Genomic DNA, 19,032 nt, shown 5'->3' on the forward strand with positions numbered 1-19,032 from the left:
AGAACCTTTTTACAGGCTGCTGCTTTCATCTTCAATCATTTGTGTGCTCCATTTTTAAACGATGAAGCCCCAACAAACGTAAACGGAGCCTGTAAATGAACCATAAAGGTTGTTTTTTTTTTTTTTTTTAAACGGACACTGAGCGAGTCTGTTCCTAAAACCCTTAGTAAGAAGTACTTTCACCTGATCTGACGTTAATGTCCCGTACAAAGCCTCCCATGTGTCCGTCCCTGCTTTCCTTTCTATTTCACAAAGAAAAGAAACGATAAATGAAACTCCAGAAGCTCAAAGGTGCTGTAACATCTGCGTGTTCAGTTTATTAACAAAGTCTGGTCCTGGAAGGAGAGTGCTGAAGAAGCACGAGATCATTTTCCACCACAAAACAGAGACAGGACGTGTTGTTTAGTCGTACACTCCCAGTGTTCCTAATATGTGACGATTATCAGCAACAGTCAGACATAAAAACACCAAAGTCAGCTGTACTTCACAGAGATCATCGTCTGTGTGGAGAGACGATGTGCGTACTACTCAGAGAGCTTACAGAGTATTAAAGATCAGAAAAGAGAGAATCTTGTTATTATGTCCTAACATGACAAATGTTTCTGAAATGTGTTTGTCGCATTTCTCTAAAACCACAACATGAAATAAAGAAAACGAGCGTGACTCGCTGCCGAGCCGTGAAAACACACGAACCACATATTGAGCCCCTGTCACTGAGTCCACTGTTGGACAGAAGACAGTACGGACCCGTCAGATCGCTGCAGGTGCAGGAAAGACCGAGAGCTGCAGCGTCCAGATCAAACCATCGCTCAGTCTACTCTAATACAAATGTCCTGTTCAAAATACACAAGGATGTGTCCAGAGTTCACAGCTGATTGCATACTGTATAAGCTGGTGAAGAAGTAGCTAGACCGAACATTTGAGCTCACTGGCAGCTCCACGGGAACGAGTGATCTCGGGTCGTGGACACGTGATGAGGTGTGACCCTGTGCCTCATCTCGAACGAACGAGGACCAAAACCAAGGTAACGACTGGTTTAAGATGGTGTCCTGGGTTAATGACCAAGAAAGCTGCACCTTAAGAATAAATCCACAGAATGTTTTAGCAACTAAATCATTTGGTATTCTCAAACTACAGTAAGAACCTTACTCTGTCACACCTGACAGTATTTGGGAAAAGGTTATCATTTTTCCGCTACATCCAGCACCAGCTCTGAAAACCTGCAACAGCGATGCAGACATGCTGCTGCAGGTCAACCTGAAACCACTGCAGGTGAAGAGGACAACATGACCGCCTGGATACTGTCGAACTTTTGCCAGAAACTTTGGTTCCTGGCATTCATTTAAGCTAGCGAAACATGCACAAAGACCGAGGGCACGTTTGATCACCAAGGCAAGCCTCAGCCATGGAGGCCCAAACCCAATGATGATATCGTGCCATCACACATAAAGCAGTACGCTGTAGTGCGCTGTGGTCACCTGCAGGTGGCTCAGATGGTCTCATTCTTGACCCTGTATAAAGCTGAAATGGAGCAAATCAAGCCTGTAACCCTGAAGCCAAACGTTTACCACTGACGGCTCTGTCACAGGTGTGTGCGGCCACAGTTTGTGCTTCTACAAAGAACAAGGTCACCGGCGCTTTTCTAAGGTCGCTTCATAGGAAGACAGATTGGCCACATAGTTATATAATTAATACACAAGTAAGGCTCATTACATTCAAAACTTCCAGAGTGCATACTTTTCATTGCAATACAACATAGGTTTTAATATCTGCATGTTTCATCGCCACGACTGCTGAAGCTAACGTACGGGGAAAGAAAGCACAAACAAGCCCAAACAAAGGGAAACACAGTGGTAGTGTAGTCATGGAAACAACCAACACCAACGAAACCCAGCTAGCTAAACCAACGGCAAACTAAAGCCTGGGGACCAAGGGAAACGAAATTAGATGAAAAGCACGTGTGTGCAGTACAACTGAAGGTGGTCACATGTGCTGCAGACAGAAGACAGACACTGTTTTGTATGAGAAAGTCCAGAGGGCAACACGGAGGCGGCAGGTCAGCCTGGACTCCAGACCTGCCGAAGGTGAAGATGATGAGGTATACGAGCCCGCCGGACCCAGCTCATCCTCACACACACACACAAGCGCACACTTAGTCCATCTTCTCCTTGTGAACCAACTTGGGGGCGTCCACAAAGTCTTGGCCATTAAACAGGATGATAGTGGCTGTAATTGCACTTGCAGCACCCCAGAACATCACATAAGCCAGGGTCTCTGTCCATGTATCACCTGGAAGGCAGACAGCAGACATCTCATCATCATCATCATCATCAGGAACACTTTTAGGCTGTTACTCTGTAAACCAAGCAGCTTCTAACGAGCTGCTTTCACGACACAGCTTTGATCCCTTCGGCCAAGTGTGCGGTTGGATTCTCACCCTGAAATGTTTTGCAGAACAAATTCAAAGCAAAGAATAAGATTATATTAATTATTAACAAATATCAGGAATATTCTTTAAGCTCGCCTTTAAAAGTACGATGCAATTAGTGCAATCTAGAAAAAGAAAGGAGGCAGCGAGAGACTTTATCCAGACAGAAATGGAACCTGAAGCTGCAGAAGTCTGGACCATATTTTACATGAAGACTGTAACTGTTGCTTCAACGTGTAGTTTGGTGACTACTTTTACTAAACAACAGCAACAAAGCTTGTGAAGCTGTTCTGGTTGAACTTAAAAAGATCTGAGATAAAGTTACCAAAATCCTGAAGATGTTCACACGAGGCCTGTTTGATACTCATATTACACAGTGGAGGGCTGACAAACACTTTCCTAAACAAGCACGACGGCTGTCTCTGATGCATAAAACTATTTGATAAGAACTGGATGTTGCACCATCAACATGCATGTTTCAGTGCTGACTGGTTGTGCTTCTTTCCAGTTGTATCGAGACACGTTGGTCCTTTAATACTGACCTATTTAAGCTCAGTATCTCTGATAAATCCACAGGCAGTAAAAAGATGGATGTAGCTAGTGTGACGTCAGCGGAGTATCATTTTGATGGTGAGTGTTTACATTGTTGCAAGCAGCTGTGACTGAGGCTGACACCAGCATGATGATGGTGTCCTTAGATCATTGGACTTTCTGTTTGTCAGGGTGCTGTTTTCCAAAAGAAGTCTTTTTGCAACCACGGGCCAGCTGTGGCTCAGGATGTGGACGACCAATCAGAGCATGAGCAGCTCAATCTCCAGCAGCTTTTGCCTGCATGTCAAAGTATGCTTGGGCATCCATGGGGGTGCCTCAGTGTCAGGTTAGAAGTGAAGGGCTTGTTGTTAAAGTGCTGCGAGTGCTTCAAAACGCCCATGCATTTACCAGAGCACACACATCACCCCTTGATAGCCATTAAAATAATGCAAGTTTGGGTCAAGCTGCATGATGAGCTGAAAACTACGTCCATCATTTATACCATCTATAGTTAAACCCTGGATTCATCTCTATAGCCTGGGAATTACACCAAGTGCTCAATGAGCTCAGTCACTCACTTCATACTGAATAAAACAAGTGCTTTAGAACTGGACAGTGCTCGTCTGTACCAAACTAAACAGGATTAAGGATCAGCAGTTGTACATACCAGCCATGAGAAGACAGACAATGCACATGGAAAATGCCACCAGCATAATGATGGGCAGCTGCAAAAATAAAAACACGAGTTAGTCACAACGTCCTGCTGCTGGTGACGACAGGACACGGTGCTGATATACTGACTGTGAGGAACTTCCAGTCCTTTTGCACACGAAGCGGAGTGGGTCCGTCCGACTCATCGACGGCAAAGTTACCCAGGAACAGGTCGATGGAGTCCTGAAACCAGCAACAACGCACATGCATAAATCTGAACGTGGCTGCATCACAGCTCATTTCTGCAACAAATAAGCCAAAGCAGAGCCGGTGAATGTGGACCCGGTTGTATTTAAGAAGGCAAGTCTGTCGTTAACCAGTGCCACCCTCCATCCATCCAGGGTCACAGGGGGTGGGGCTATCTCAGCAGTCTCATGGGCGCCGTTACCAGTCTGTCACAGGGCTAACAGATAACCATTCAGACCTATGGGCAACTTAGAGTTACCAGTTAACCTGTCCCCACTAACTGCATGTCTGTGGACTGTGGGAGGAAGCTGGAGAGAACATGCTCCACACAGAAAGACCTGCTGGAGGAACTGAACTCAGGACCATCCTGCTGTGAGGCAACAGTCATTTATGTGTTTCCATAGAGAACGTTCTGCTCGTCTCCTCTGAACTTCGGCTTCAGAGTAGAGATGGACCGATCCGATATTACGTATCGGTATCGGTCTGATACTGACGTAAATGACTGGATCGGATATCGGAGAGAAATAAAAAATGTAATCCGATCCATTAAATATCAAAAAAGCACCTCACAAAACTACACGGCGTAACTCGGCTCATAACCGTATGAGCGTCGTCGCAGCAGTGTGGTCACGTGATAGAGCGGCTGTGTGTTTGTAGCCTCGCTACCAAACCGGCATTTCATCTCTGAGGAAGTGATCCCAGAGAGAAGTAAAGCAAGTGTGTAAGTTCATCTCTGAATGTTTGTAAAGCATTCCAGCGTTAAGCTTACCAACCGATATATGGAGCGACTGCCTCTCTCTCTCTCCTGCTGCTACTTCAGTCATGAAACTGATCAATGATCAGCTGATCGTCTCTCTTCTTTGTTTTTGGTCCACTTTGCACCAGAAAGAGGAAACCAGCGGCTGAACAACAGCAGCACGTTTAAGCTTGACTGTTGTTAGGATTTATTTAATATTACTTTCTACACCAGGATCTTTTTCTACAGCTGACGGCTGGTAACTGTGCAGGGGCGGATCTAGCAAAGTTTAGCCAGGGGGGCCGATAGGGCATTAACAGGGAAAGGGCACAAAGACATACTTTTCTTTCTTATTCTCATTTACAATGTTGAGCTTTTAATAAATAATTATCTGAATCTTACACCCAAAGTTTTAATCTGATGTAAAATATATAGAAGTCCATCACTGTATATAGTAACTGTTAAGTCTAATATACCCTAGTAAGCTATAGTACTTTTTCCTTTGGGAACCATCTGTGCAGTCTGCAGTTCTGTTGAAGAAAGATGTTGAATCTGTTTAATTATTCTTGAAAAATAATTTATTTCTGTGCATTTGTTTTTTACATGTGCATTAAATTAAAGTTGATTACGTTGATTAAGCATCATGAGGTGGAGGGCGGGGGGTGGTTCCCTATTTTTTCTTTTTGCTGGGAGTTTGCAGCCCTGTTAGTTAGGTTGTTTAATATTTCTGCTAAGTACTCTTTAAAATACCAGAGTAGGGAGGATGGAGCAGGTTTACGTTTATTAGATTGATCAGTTTTGCTGAACTATGAATTATTTTGGGTGCAGTGTGTGTTTTTACATACAGGTATAACAGAATAGCTTTAGTGTTGTTGTTTATTTAAACTTGAGTATGAACTTCTACAAAATGCAGCAAGATATTAAAAAACAGTTTTATTGATTTAAAAAAAAAAAAAAACAAAAAAAAAAACACACTATATCGGATTCATATCGGTATCGGCCGATATCCAAATTTATGATATTGGTGTCGGACATAAAAAAGTGGTATCGTGCCATCTCTAAGTTCAGAGTTAGCGATGTCTCAGATGATGCCTTAGACCGTTAATATTCTACACAGAGTCCAAACTTTTTCAGAATCAAGACTCCAATGATCTGTTGTTCTGACACTAAACTTGTTTCTTAAGTGACAAAGTGTGTAATAGCTTTCACACCTGTCTGAATCCATCAGAGAAGTTGTTTTTGTAATAACGGATCATCGAGTTCCAGCCGTCCATCAGCAGCCCCCACCTGGTCCGCTTCCCTGTCCTGAAAGAGATGAACTCTGGTTAAACAGCAGTCATCAGAGCAGCAGAACCAAGGCTGAGTACATGCTAGTCAGTGTGGATGCTACGGTACCTTGTGAAGTCTGTTTTTAAGGCTCCAGTTCCTGCGTACTGTACAGCGCATGCATTGGCATTGTCAGCCCATGCTGGTTAGAGAGCACACACACAAAAACAACATGAGGCTACAGTTTCTACCAATCACACTGCACATGCAGCTGTGCTAACAGAGTATCCTACCGTTCTTGTAGATCTTTTCAAACTCGGCCTGCTCTTCAATGCGCTGCCCCACATTCAGAACCCCCATCCTCTGTGGAGACACAGCAACAACACCTGTGCGACTCTTCTGAAACTGCACCTTCCCAAACTGGCCAAGTCCACCAGCTTATTTCATGTACATACAGTCTGCTCTCTACGCTAAAACCATTACAAACCAACGGGGCAGACGTGCGAGCGTAGCACCGTCCTGCACTGCAGCATTACACCACACAGTACGACTGGCAGCTGTGACCTTAAATACCTGGAGCTGAGACTGCAGCGAGCGGCGAGCCAGCAGGCTCTGGATGACGTTGGTCCTGTCCAGGCAGTCCATGCAGTTACTGCGGAATACGCCTTTCTGCTGGGCCACCGTCTTTCCCTCCGAGTTCACCATGAAGTACCTACACACGCACACGCACGTCATCACAGCGAACTGCTCGACATTAGCAAAGAGCAGCTGCTCATTTTGTTACCCGTATTCCTCTTGCTTGTCAGCAACAGCATCCACTAGGATCTGGAGACGGTCCCACCTCATGTGGCTGCACTCTTTGTGGAAGTCGAAGGCTATGTATCTGTGGACAGGAGTGGGTCACACTGTAGATTATAAAGGAGACAACTGGAGGGCAGACTGCTACAAAACAAAACGAAGACTAAATCTTTGAAAGCTTGTCACAGCACACTGACTGAAAAGTAGGGGTGGGGAAAAAAATCGATACTGTGTAGTATCGTGATATTTTGTTTGCTAATAATGTATCGATACAGGGACAGCAGAAATCGATATTTTGTTACAAAAAAAAGTTTTTGTGCTCTGACTTCAAAGCATGTTGATCCTTTTTCTGAGCAACAATCCTGACATTCCTTCACTGTCCAAATGTGTTTAACTTGTTTTTGGCAGCAATAAACATGACAGTTTACTTATTTTAATTTATGTTTTATTTTAATTAAGTTTAAAACTTTTTTATTTAATGTAAAATTATATTTTGTTTTAATTTACTTTCAAATTCTTCAGTTGCTGAATGGGCTGCATAGTTATCATATTGCATAGTTCAGAATAGCTGTAATTGTACCAGATGGTTTCAGTTAAGTTGGACTAGACTGTAATACAAACCGTTCAGTTTGTCAACAATAAAACTGACTGAAATGAGAGAAAGACTGAGTGTGAGACTTTGTTATTAGATAAAATGAATATTGATAAAGTTTACCTTTATGTACAGAATCTGAATACTGCAAAATATTTAAAAAAAAATCTCAATAATATCGTATCGTGCGTTAAGTATTGTGATAATATCGTATCGTGGGATGTATGGTGATTCCCACCTCTACTGAAAAGGTTTGTAGAACAACTAAAACTGATGCAGCACCAGTGTCGTTAATCAATAAAACAATAGTTTATCAAACACTTTTGATGAGGAAGGTCAAACTGCTGAACCTGGTTGATTAAGCTAACGGCGACTCAGTGACCAGTAAAAACACAGGGTGACACTTACTTGAGCATATCATTATTCATGCCAGACACCATCCTATCAAAGGCCTGCTCCAGTGGCTTCTCTGAGCCCTTCTGATTCACCTGAGCAGGAAGAAGACGAACAGACTGGTCAGACTGGTCTCCTGAGTGCTTCTGTTTACCAGTAAGAGACTAAGGAAAGGAGGACGGCTCACCAGGTTCAGAATCGTTTGCTTCCCATAGATGAGGAGCTGAGAGTCGAAATGCCTCTGGAAGCCGTCCATCTGTACAACATTTCCATTACGTTAGCATAAGATTTCCATTTCACGTGATTGAAACGAACACGTGGATGTGCAGAAAGATCAGCTTACATGATTTGTGGTTTTGCTGATTATAGGTTTGGGTTTGTATCTGAGGTTGGGTCTCTGACTCCAGTAAAAGGGCATCGAGCCTCGTGTCTGGTTGTTTCAAAGAAAAAGAAAAAACGCTGTGAAATACCATCCGTTCTCATCAGCTGGTCCTCAGCAGGGTCGCAGGGGGCGGGACTCTGCCCCAGCCGCCATAGGAGGCAGCACAGAGTGTGACGCAGGGCTAACACATCTAATAAATGATCCTCGATGCAAACAGTAAAAACATCGCTGATATGATGAACCCTGAAACTTACCTGCACAAATGAAGCCTTTGCTCCCTCATACAAAACGATCTGCTCACTCTCCACAAAGTTGGCAGCATGGCCTTCAGAGTCGATGCCTGTGGACACACACACCGTCGGTCAGCAGCCACACTCAGGAGCACCGTCTGCTGCTGCACGGTGCAGCATGGTGATACTGCCACACAGCAGGGCACACAGGGTGCCCTTCATTACTGTCTGCCGCTCAGTACAGACTGTTACACTGGTCACATTAGTTTGAAACAATGAGGTCAGGAGGTATGTGCAAGTAATCCCTATGAGCTCAAGCCCAGGGTTTAGGCTGGACAAAGGTTCCATTCTTCATACTGACAGTTTATAAGGAACAGCCAAGCAGCTAACATTAGACAGAGGATGATGCGCCAGTGCTCAGTACGTGACAAAGAAGGATTAGTTTGAACTGGTTATGCAAAGCCCCTCTAGGTCACCCAGCGAATAAAATGATGGGTGTGAAAATTAGCAGAACAGCTGCTCTTTAAGAAAAGTCTCAGCTCCGAGGCTTTTACCTCTCACGTAGTATCTGACGCCAGCCCGGAAGCAGCTTCTCCTCGATATGAGGATCCACTCAAAGATCTTCCCGTTTATACGGCACGGTTTCATGACGATGACTGAACCGGGTCGGTCAAAGAAAAAAGGCTTCGCTTACGATTTTATGAAGAAAAAAAAAAACTTTCACATTCAGTGCAAAGGATACATCCATGGATGACGGGAAGGGCAAACTTGTGAAGCTATGGAGAGACAGTGAAGGTCAGTAATTAAGCACAACAAGTACAAACACATGCATCAGTGTAAGTGAGGCTCAGGTCACCTCGGGCTGCCCAGCCAGCTCCCTCAGCAGGTTCCCGTTCCACACAAACCTCTGATCAGCCTGAAAATAACCACAAGCATCAACACATGACACTGAGGAAGACTTTACACTAATGTTGCATTTAAGTTGGACACAAATGTCAAATTAAGGATGTGCGATTTAAAAATAACTAAAATGCTACTGTGAACACTTGACCGATAAATAAAAACCTCGAGCAATAAATACAGCAAAACACAAAAGATTTTATTTTGAGAAGTATTCTTTCAGCTGCTCCCTTTAGCTCCTCCCATCCCAGCACGCTCCTGTCACTCCACCCTTCACTGCATCCACGAACCTCCTCTGAGGTCTTCCTCTGTTCCTCCTGCCTGGCAGCTGCATCTTCATCCTCCTTCGTCCCATATATCCGCCATCACAGCAGGTTGTAAACCTTCCCTTTCACACACCACCCCGACACCAGACTTCAGCCGCTCCACCCTGCCTGCACCCTGTTCTTCACCTCTCTTGTGCACCACCTGTTACAGTGGATAGTGTCACAGGTATTTAAACTCACCTGCCTTCACTACCACTGCTCCTTGCATGTTCACTCACACACTGTCACGCTCATTTTATCTCCACCTCACCTGCTCGCTCAGAGCAAACGCCACGTCTGCAGAGCTGCGTCTCAGCTTGAAGCTGCACTTACCTCTCTTATTAACCATACCAGAGCCTTCATATTGTCCACTAGACCAGTTCAAAGTCACCTGTCTGTGTTACACTGAGTGCATCGGCTGCTAACAGCTATTAAGACCACATGTTTCACCCTCTCAAGCAGACTCATCTCCTGGAAGTCAGGGCTGGTGTTGGCGAGCCGCTGCAGCGTGTGCGTCAGGTCGAAGTCGGTGCAGAAGTAGAAGCCGTCCGTGGTCAGCACATTGTTCAGCATAGAGAGGAAGGTCTTATTCTCCTGAGACTAGGAAAGGAAAGACGTTTAGATGGCAGGAAAGCTCATGACAGGTCACTTTGCTGCATGTCACAAATTCTACATTGTTAGGCGATTCACCAGCCAAACGCGACAGTCTGTCAGGTACGGACATTTCAGCTCTGTTTTAAAAACAGCACGCACATCTGTCTCTTACAGGTCGGGTCATCGAATCAGGCTCTGCTTTAGCCTGACGGCGTTCGGGGCGCCTCCAGTTTAGCTTTTCTGAATCGCTGCATCACAGCTGGGCTGATGTCAGAGCAAAACTACTTACGGAAACAAAGAGTGTTACTGGCTTACCACCGTCTGTCCCTGTTGCTATTCCTACACTGACTAACAACGTTTATTGGTGTCGTTTCAGAACACGGTGTCCTATTAAAATGAGCAGACTACGGCGACAGCAGCACGGGCTGCGCTACCAGCCGTGTGTGTGGATTAATCTCACACAGAGCGAGTGAGCACGCACCGAAGAAAAACACAACAAAAGAAACACAGAACATGCTAAATGTTTGCTGCACACGAGCGTACAGCGTATGCTTTTTAATGAGCTTTTCTCTTTTTTCCATAAATGTTTTCTTGCCACAGCACATTTGAATTTCCTTCGGGATCAGTGATCCATTCTTACCGACCTGTATCTCAGACAGATGCAGCACCGTCTTCTTATAAGAGATCACGTCAAAGTCCGCAGCCTTCCACACAGCGTGGCCCAGAAGGCTGCCGACATTTCTCTTCCTGGTGATGACAACGAGGTACATCCCTGCGGTGGAAGCAGAAGCGTTTTACTGCACAGCTTCAAAGAGCAGCTCGGACAGCAGTGATGCGCGTGTGTGCTACATACCTGCTACCAGGCGGATAGTTCCCATGATGCCACAGATAGGCCTGGTAACTGCAGAGGGAGGAACGTCCTTTTTACCTGTGACAGGAACAAAGGTTTGATTTTATTCCTCTGAATCCTCCGTCTCAGTGTCTGACATGGGCCTGCACACAAGGCTTCAGCTCACTGCAACATATTGTTCGTATTTGTGGACGAGTACACAGAAGGGCCAGCTGCTTTTGTCTGAAGAGAAAACCTCTTCATCACAAAGAAGTGACGGCCATTCGTGAAGCATCAGAGGCCTTTAAATTCACACAGAGTACACCTGTGCTGGATGCTGTACTCGAGTCACCACAACATACAAGTCCAGAGGGGTTCTACAAAGTTGACCTCAACCTTTAGAAGCAGAGTGTCTGTGTGCGCGTGTGTGTGTGTGTGTGTGTGCGCGTGTGTGTGTGCGTGTCTGTGTCTGTGTGCGCGTGTGTGTGTGTCTGTGTGCGCGTGTGTGTGTGCGTGTGTGTGTGTGTGCGTGTGTGTGTGCGTGTCTGTGTCTGTGTGCGCGTGTGTGTGTGTCTGTGTGCGTGTCTGTGTGCGCGTGCGTGTCTGTGTCTGTGTGCGCGTGCGTGTGTGTCTGTGTGCGCGTGTGTGTGTGTCTGTGTGCGCGTGTGTGTGTGTCTGTGTGCGCGTGTGTGTGTGTCTGTGTGCGCGTGTGTGTGTGTGCGTGTCTGTGTCTGTGTGCGCGTGTGTGTGTGTCTGTGTGCGCGTGTGTGTGTGCGTCTGTGTGTGCGTGTGTGCGTCTGTGTGTGCGTGTGTGTGTGTGCGTGTGCGTGCGTGTGTGTGCGCGCGTGTCTGTGTGCGCGTGTGTGCGCGCGCGTGTGTGCGTGTGTGTGTGCGTGTGTGTGTCTGCGTGTGCGTGTGTGTGCGTGTGTCTGTGTGCGCGTGTCTGTGTGCGCGTGTGTGCGTGTGTGTGTGTCTGTGTGCGCGTGTCTGTGTGCGCGCGCGCGCGCGTGTGTGTGTGCGCGTGTGTGTGCGTGTGTGTGCGTGTCTGTGTGTGTGTGTCTGTGTGCGCGTGTCTGTGTGCGCGTGTGTGTGTGTGTGCGCGCGTGTGTGTGTGTGCGTGTGTGTGCGTGTCTGTGTGTGCGTGTCTGTGTGTGCGTGTCTGTGTGTGCGCGTCTGGAGTTTGAGCCCTGACTTAATCAGAGAATTGGCAAAGCTAAAGGGAAGATAACCCTAACCCTACCTAAAGGGAAGCATTCAAAAAACTCCTGTGAAAGTCCGAAGACACTTCAAAGGAAACCATTTCATAAGCAGGTGTACAGTATCACTGAAAGCAAACAGTAATAATGTCGTCTGCTGTGCCGCTCCCACACGTGGTATCACCCTCACGCTCCAGTGTCGCCTCATTCTCCACGTATCACATGGATAAACTTGCAAAAAGGAAAGCACGGAGCTCAAGACAAGAAGTGACCAACTCAACAACGTCACGTAATATTCATTCGAATTATTTTCCTGCTTTCACTAATCGTTCACTTTGATGTGTGTTTGTGCTCATATAACAAAACTAACTTACCCTTAAACTGTCCTGGAGAAACATTCAAATACAACTGGAAAGAAGAACGAGTGCCATTTCTCATAGGGAGGGGACAGGTGAGGGGACAGGGACAGGTGAGGGGACAGGTGAGGGGACAGGTGAGGGGACAGGTGAGCAGGGACACGCTTGGACCCGGATGATTAAACAACAACCACCTGGAGAGCCAAGACGGCAAAAACCTCCAGTGCTCATTTGTGTTAGAGTCAAATTGTTAAATGTTGCCATTATTGTACTTAAATTTGTAAGTCTCAGTTCAAACTGTATGATCAAAGACATCCCTGTGTTTCTGACCCCAGCCGGGGGAGGCTGTAGTGTCTTATTACAGGCACGTCCTATGTGAGGCTTCTGTTTTCTTGTTTAGTAAACACACACACACACACACACACACACACACACACACACACACACACACACACACACACACACACACACACACACACACACACACACACACACCTAGTGCCTGACACCATGGGGGGGTTACAATGGGTATTTCTGTGACACAGTTTACACAAACAAGAGGCTGACACTGAGGGCAGAAGCTGCTCTGAGATCCTTCCCTTGCTAACGTGAAGAACCGGCTGAGCCGTTTGTCTGGCTTCGTTAACGGGAACACGTTTGTAAACCAGCGGGGCCTGTGGAAGCGCAGACCCAACAGTTTGGTTCAGTGCTCGGTGATTTAGCACGAACTATCTTCAGCACTCTGATAATACAGAATATTTAATCGTCTCCACTAGGGATGGGTACCGGTGTCGGTTCTGACATAAACGGTAGTAACCAGACCAAAAAGCAGCGCACATTTCGGTGCTTTATTTCGGTGCTTTTTTTTCCTGAGCTGTGATACACTTCTAGCCAATCATTTTACATTTCCGAGGATAGTAGGCGGGCCCAGGTACGTACGTTCTGTTAGAGCAGAGCTACAGATTAAAAATGCCCAAGGCGAAGCGGTCAAAGTCTGGCTGTACTTCACAGCAAAAGATGCAAACTCAGCAGCAACAAGTGCTTTAAGCTGATACTGTGATACTGTCAAAGGAGGCAACACCTCGAATCCGATGAAACACCTGGCGACGCATAGCGTTTTTTTTAAAAGCCCAGAAATGCACCGTATTTGATAGCTTGCTGCGAGACCTCACACCGAGCACATCTACTGCGGGTGGGTTGCCTGTTATGCAACATCCCCCAAAAACACGAAGAGGAGAGTCCTGGCCCCGCCCTGCCAGTGTAGCAGAAATGATGAGGATGATGATGCAGCAGCAGCCGTTCTTCTCTGCGTGAGTAGCTTCATGTTGTTCGTGTGTAATTTACGTTGAGTAGGCTAACCACGTTATTACATTAATGCATGTAAGGTGAACTAGCAAACACCATCATATCTACATGCGGCTGTCTTCTTGTTTGATGGCAGATACTCCCTTCACCCTGGCCAAAAAGGCTAAAATGACCAAAGAAAAAGTGGAAAACAGTTAAACATGAGAGGTTTTTGGACAAAGTTTGTGTTTTTTCCATTGTTTAAGCACTGCTTCCAGCCAAGAGTGATACCATATATGCCCCATAGCTGCAGAAAAGGCTAACATTGTTATCTTTTTACAAAAAAAACAGCTGAACATGAGAGGTTTTTGGACCAATTTTGTGTTCTCCATTCTTTAAGCACCGGTTTGAGCACCGTTTGAGCACCGGCACCGTTTCAAAAGTACCGATTTGGCACCGGTATCGGATAAAACCTAAACGATACCCATCCCTAGTCTCCACTCTGAAGTCTAGAAAAAGACGATTTGAGCTCGAACCAGATATTAGACGAGCCGGAGCAGAGTCGAGAATGTTTGTGGACAGCAGCGTGGTTGTAGTGTTCAGGAATCAACTCAAAGTTTGTCTGTGCATTTCCACTTTCACCTGCCGTCAAACTGAGAGAGCAGAGTCCTGGAAAAGCCTGGAATCATTAGTTGAACTTTTCAACACAGTACACAGAGGGAGCGTGCACACTTTTGTGAAAATCCACGTTTACTATTCCTTCTGCACTGATACGATCCACGTTCAGGCCAACAGGCTCTGACCAGGTTTATCTTAAGTCCTCAGGTGGACCTGATTTAGCTCGAGGCTTCACTCACGAGAGGAGATACAGAACTCCAAACTAGGACAAACCTGAGGTGACTTTGATCCATGACCCAGGAGGACAATTCAGTGAGGTCCCGGGTTAAAGTGCAGGTTAGACTGGAACGAATCCTGCACGGGAAACCAGCCCATGATGTTTAAATGGGTCCAGTTTAAAGTTTCAGAGCAGAAATAAACAACGCACTGAGAGCTCAACTCACGGGGTTATATAATGTTTACTGAACTGCTCTGTGTGCTAACCTCTGATGCTTTGTAACTTTGTTGCATTTTACTGTTAATTTACTGAAAACTGATAACGGCTTTTGTTGAGCCAGCTAAAGCAAAGAAAGCCCGGCTGTGTTGAACTTGCTTCATAGTATAAATGAAAATGCAAACGATTAAAAAGCATATCTAAACATCCATAATGAAAACATCAGACGAGAGTTTGGAACGCTGGAAAGGCAAAAACATAAAAACCCCAAAAGCAGCTTATTTAACATAATCTGCAAAAATGTGCAGCACAGTCTTGTTTCCAGGACATGTAATGCAGTTGGACAGGTCTTTACTAGTTTTAACGCCACCTTGTTTCCTTTATCTTCCCATATGGGGACGACTAAGATGGACAGATCGCACAGAGCGTGTCAAAAGGGTTCATCTTATGCAGTAGACGTCTACTTCCTCTGAGGACGGGCTCAGGAGTGTGACTGAGCTTAGCTTGGACAGCAGTCCTGATGTACACATGCATGCACACACAGGGCAGTAAGGCTCACCGTCTAAGCCTCTTATATCCCTGTAACAGTGACATGTAGTTACTGCATGCAGGCTAACACTCTTGAATCGTGTAAATCAGGTTGTAAACATGTATATCATGTGTCAGGACACCCAGTTTGTTATTCTCATACAGTCTGAGAATGTCAGAAAGTTCTTTAGATGTGATTAGCAAACAACGTCCAAACTGAGGCACGTCTCAACGACAGCGTCTTTGGATCATAAGCGATGCTCAGCACTTTCGAACACAGCCTACCTGTGAGGGTCATCTCGTTCGAGACCCTGTCGATTGCCAGCACAGCATCGGCACCCTCATCGCAGGCCTCGATGAAGAACTTCTCAGGGGTCGTGTGCCTGGGAGAGGGAAACGGGAGGAAAGAGGAAATTTTCAGTCGCGCATGAAAATATAGCCAGGAGGTGTTTAGTCAACAATGTCAATTATTCAACAGCATGAACGGTTAATGCTGATTATACTTCAAACAATCACTCAACTACAACCAAAGATCATTGAAATGTCAAAAACGGCCCCTTTGGTCCTTTAGTGCTAGTTTTCTTAGTCACATGTCCCTGGAAACACAATATTTCTGCCGTTGTCAGCTGAGAACAAACAACTTGTCTGACGTCATCTTTCACTCTACAAAGCTCCGCTGCTCGTTTTCTGTGACGGACACTTTCCTTGTCTTTAATTAAATAATGACAAACACGTTGGCAGAGGAACTCCAGCCATCTTCCTCTTAAACAAAAGCTCAACTGATACCAAAACCTACGATGCCAGGAGCACGATGTTGTGATAAACCAGTATTAAATACAAATATCAAAACTAAAGATTGATTTCATGCTGTGTATTAGGAAATGTTTCAGTGAACTTTCTAAATTGAGGCTTTTATTTAAAGCGCAGACTGTCAGAACCCACACTCTGTACGATGGAAATCTGAGAGAAGAGCACATCTGCAGTCATGTTTGCTTTGTGACCCCAGGTAGCCTCCAGAGCAGCACACAGGTTCAGACTGGACGCTGCTCCGGTTTGTTCTGAGGACAGAACAGGCCACGGTTTAAACACAGCATCTACACCTACGCACATTTAACAAAGTTTCAGGGTCACTTAATGCTGCCATAAGCAGAGATATGCTTTGTGACTGACAGTCAGTGTAAAACCAAGAACAAAGAGAAGAGACCGAATAAGGTCCCACAGCCAGGAGCCGCAGCGTGGACAACAGGCAAGTGTGAATCAGGACATGTTTGATCTGTAGTCCTTGAAAACTATGCCATCAGAAGCACAATAAGACACACACACAATAATCAGGTGGTGAACGTGACCCCCATGGTGGAAAACACAGAAAATAGACAGAGTTTAACTGTGGGGGGGTGAACTCTGACCCCCCACCACAGTGTGGACCAAACAGGAAACGAGTTTTCAAACAGACGGTTTTGTTCTGAGGCAACTTTTTCATTTGTCAGTGTTAGAATGAGCAGTCGTGCGATGAGTAACACATGACTGCAGACTGGTCTAAATCACACTTCCAGGCCCGCAGTGCTGGGATGCATCAGGTTAAGGTGCACCCAGCAACTCTTTGTACACAGAGGCACTCCAGGGTTAAATGAAAAACTGGCATTATTGTCAATAACTGGACAATTATGTACAAATTACCGAGAAATGTTAGGTCTTTACTTTATTTGAAAAGATGCTTTGTCAAAGTTTTTGTTTGTTTTGCATTTCCCCAGTTAGATTATGCCAGTGCTCACTGTACTGGCCCAAACTCAGAGGGTCCATTTGTCTAACATGTGTGACGTACTACAGAGCTGTGCCTCATTACCTGCTCCGTGTTGGGAAAGGCTGAGGAACACCCAACACCTTCACTCGTGTAAGTAAAACACGCTGCAGGCAGAGGCAGGACCGGTAGGGCTGGGTACTTGAAATAAAGGGCTTGATCGAGGGTGTGCCGGGGCTGAGCTGTCAGCTGCCGCACGGCTAACGTCACATGTCCGCGGTTATCAGTGTTAGGCTCACTTACAGCTGAGTGACATTCACAAGTAAATATAAACCCTGCACGTCTAAAAACGCGTCGAGGAGCTGCCAGCCGTGGAGTGCCACTAAAGCCGGAGGGAGCAGCTGTGCAGCAGCTCGTTGGGTGAATGAAGCCTCCCTGAATACCAAAGGCGCCCGTCGGCGCTCTCACCCACACTCGCTGCTGCCGGCTCCACACAGCGACACTGGCTAAGTGTTCATTATGAATGAGAGTGGAGAGAAACCTGGCTGGTTCCTGCTCCGCCGGCCGAGCCTGTGAGCAAACTTCAGCCGCTGTGTCATCTACCCCACCAGCACCGCTGAGCCCCCGCAGCTGCTTCACCTCTCACGGACAGCCACTCGTCTTATGTGTCTTTAACCGGAGCTGTGAGCAGAAAAGCCGCAGACAGAAACACTACGCTGTTCCGTATGAACACTACTTACAAATTGTATCTCTCGTAGCAAGTCGCCATCTTCGCTCCTTCTACCCGACCTCAGTGACGACAGCAATGCGAGGACCTGCAGGCGTTGCCAGATACGAGGTGTAAAACACAGAGCAGGCGCGGGGCCTGAAGTGCACGTTTTTCCCGCCAAGCCCAGCGAACCTGGCACCCTGAGACAGACGTGGTGATGGGTGGTACTTGTAGTTTAATCCGGTTCGGTCGCTGCAACTGTCACTGGCTGTGTGAACAATAGCCGCACGTCACATGGTTAAGGGTTAGTGGGACTTTTACACCTGAGTCTTTTTCTTCTTCGGTAAAAGTCTACTTCACGGTTTAGATTTAAGTGCACCCAGCGTGGACTAACCCACCCAGCGTGATTATTTATTTGTTCGTTTTTAAGTTTATTTATTGTGTGTGTGTGTGTGTGTGTGTGTGTGTGTGTGTGTGTGTGTGTGTGTGTGTGTGTGTGTGTGTGAGAGAGAGAGAGAGAGAGAGAGATTTGGTGTATTGTTTTAATCTCGTTGCTCTCTTGTGTATGGTATTTTAAATATATCGTATCTGTGTATCATAGCTTGTTTGCACAAACTGACAGCGTTATGAAGTGTTCACATTTTCTTTGGGGCCTGACTTCCAAACAGGCATTATTCAGGCCGAAACGGGCATTTTTCGAGCCACCAAAAGTCCGGTAGCGGTGAAGGACCCGGATATATAAGCCCTGGGCGCGCTCGTGCTCAGCCTTTGGGTTCTGGCTGTGGAAGGAGGAGGAGCTGATGTTCAAGGCTTTAGCATTTAGACAGATTAACCTCTGAATTGATAATGGAGGGTTTATTCGGAGAGCTCTGTGGTCAGAGTCATGCTGCAGAGCGCGAGGGACGAGCGGCACGCGATCCGCGGGTCAGGTGCCCAGCACGTGGCCAGGAGCCTGGCCTCGTTGCGGTCCTGTTCGTTTCTGTGCAGAAAAAGTGGGGTTAGGGTAGTGAATCTGCAGAGTCTACCTCCGGAGAAGCTGTTAGGGGAAGAGTGTGAGTATTACATCAAAGGTTCTGTTTTCAGTGTCGATTTTAATTTAAATTATTAGTAGGAATGAGTAATCTTCTATTATTAATCAGATACTTTACCGTAGTTTTAGGCTATGCTGGAGTAAAGCCTTATAATCGGGCAGTATTAAAATGCTAAATTGTCCAGCTAACAGCTCATGTCCGCATCGACACAACGTGGTGCGCAGCAGGTGAAATACGCGTTTTTTCCATCTAAATTGT

General features: G+C 46.1%; 1 protein-coding gene across 2 annotated transcripts; it reads right to left on the minus strand.

The window, feature by feature from the left end:
- Positions 1-292: 292 nt before the first annotated feature.
- Positions 293-17,995, minus strand: sacm1la (SAC1 like phosphatidylinositide phosphatase a). Of its 2 annotated transcripts, XR_014909443.1 has the most exons (21): positions 17,775-17,995; positions 15,582-15,679; positions 10,906-10,980; positions 10,697-10,824; positions 9,909-10,058; positions 9,110-9,169; positions 8,996-9,029; positions 8,808-8,909; positions 8,278-8,363; positions 7,985-8,071; positions 7,829-7,897; positions 7,657-7,736; positions 6,643-6,741; positions 6,432-6,570; positions 6,152-6,221; positions 5,988-6,060; positions 5,804-5,897; positions 3,761-3,853; positions 3,627-3,684; positions 1,258-2,289; positions 293-1,220 (listed from the first exon to the last, which is right to left on the minus strand). XR_014909443.1 is itself a non-coding variant. In XM_085397088.1 (20 exons), exons 1-20 carry the CDS (start codon positions 17,801-17,803, stop codon positions 2,153-2,155), a joined length of 1,761 nt encoding a protein of 586 aa, XP_085253214.1. In that variant the 5' UTR covers positions 17,804-17,995; the 3' UTR covers positions 293-2,152. The 2 variants fall into 2 exon arrangements, 1 of the variants encoding a protein (XP_085253214.1); XM_085397088.1 differs by having other exon boundaries at positions 293-2,289.
- Between the last annotated feature and the right edge of the window lie 1,037 nt (positions 17,996-19,032).

The sequence above is a fragment of the Rhamphochromis longiceps genome, linkage group LG22 (assembly GCF_057381845.1).
Source record: "Rhamphochromis longiceps isolate RC_006_pf linkage group LG22, R_longiceps_female_GT1.1, whole genome shotgun sequence".
NCBI classification, from domain to species: domain Eukaryota; kingdom Metazoa; phylum Chordata; class Actinopteri; order Cichliformes; family Cichlidae; genus Rhamphochromis; species Rhamphochromis longiceps.

Coding starts and splice junctions, on each gene's coding strand:
- sacm1la (XM_085397088.1), bottom strand. CDS start 17,803: ATGGCGACTTGCTACGAGAGATACAATTT. Junction 10,825..10,905: donor AACTATCCGCCTGGTAGCAG/GTATGTAGCACA, acceptor CTTCCACCGCAG/GGATGTACCTCGTTGTCATC. Junction 6,571..6,642: donor GACAAGCAAGAGGAATACGG/GTAACAAAATGA, acceptor GTGCGTGTGTAG/GTACTTCATGGTGAACTCGG.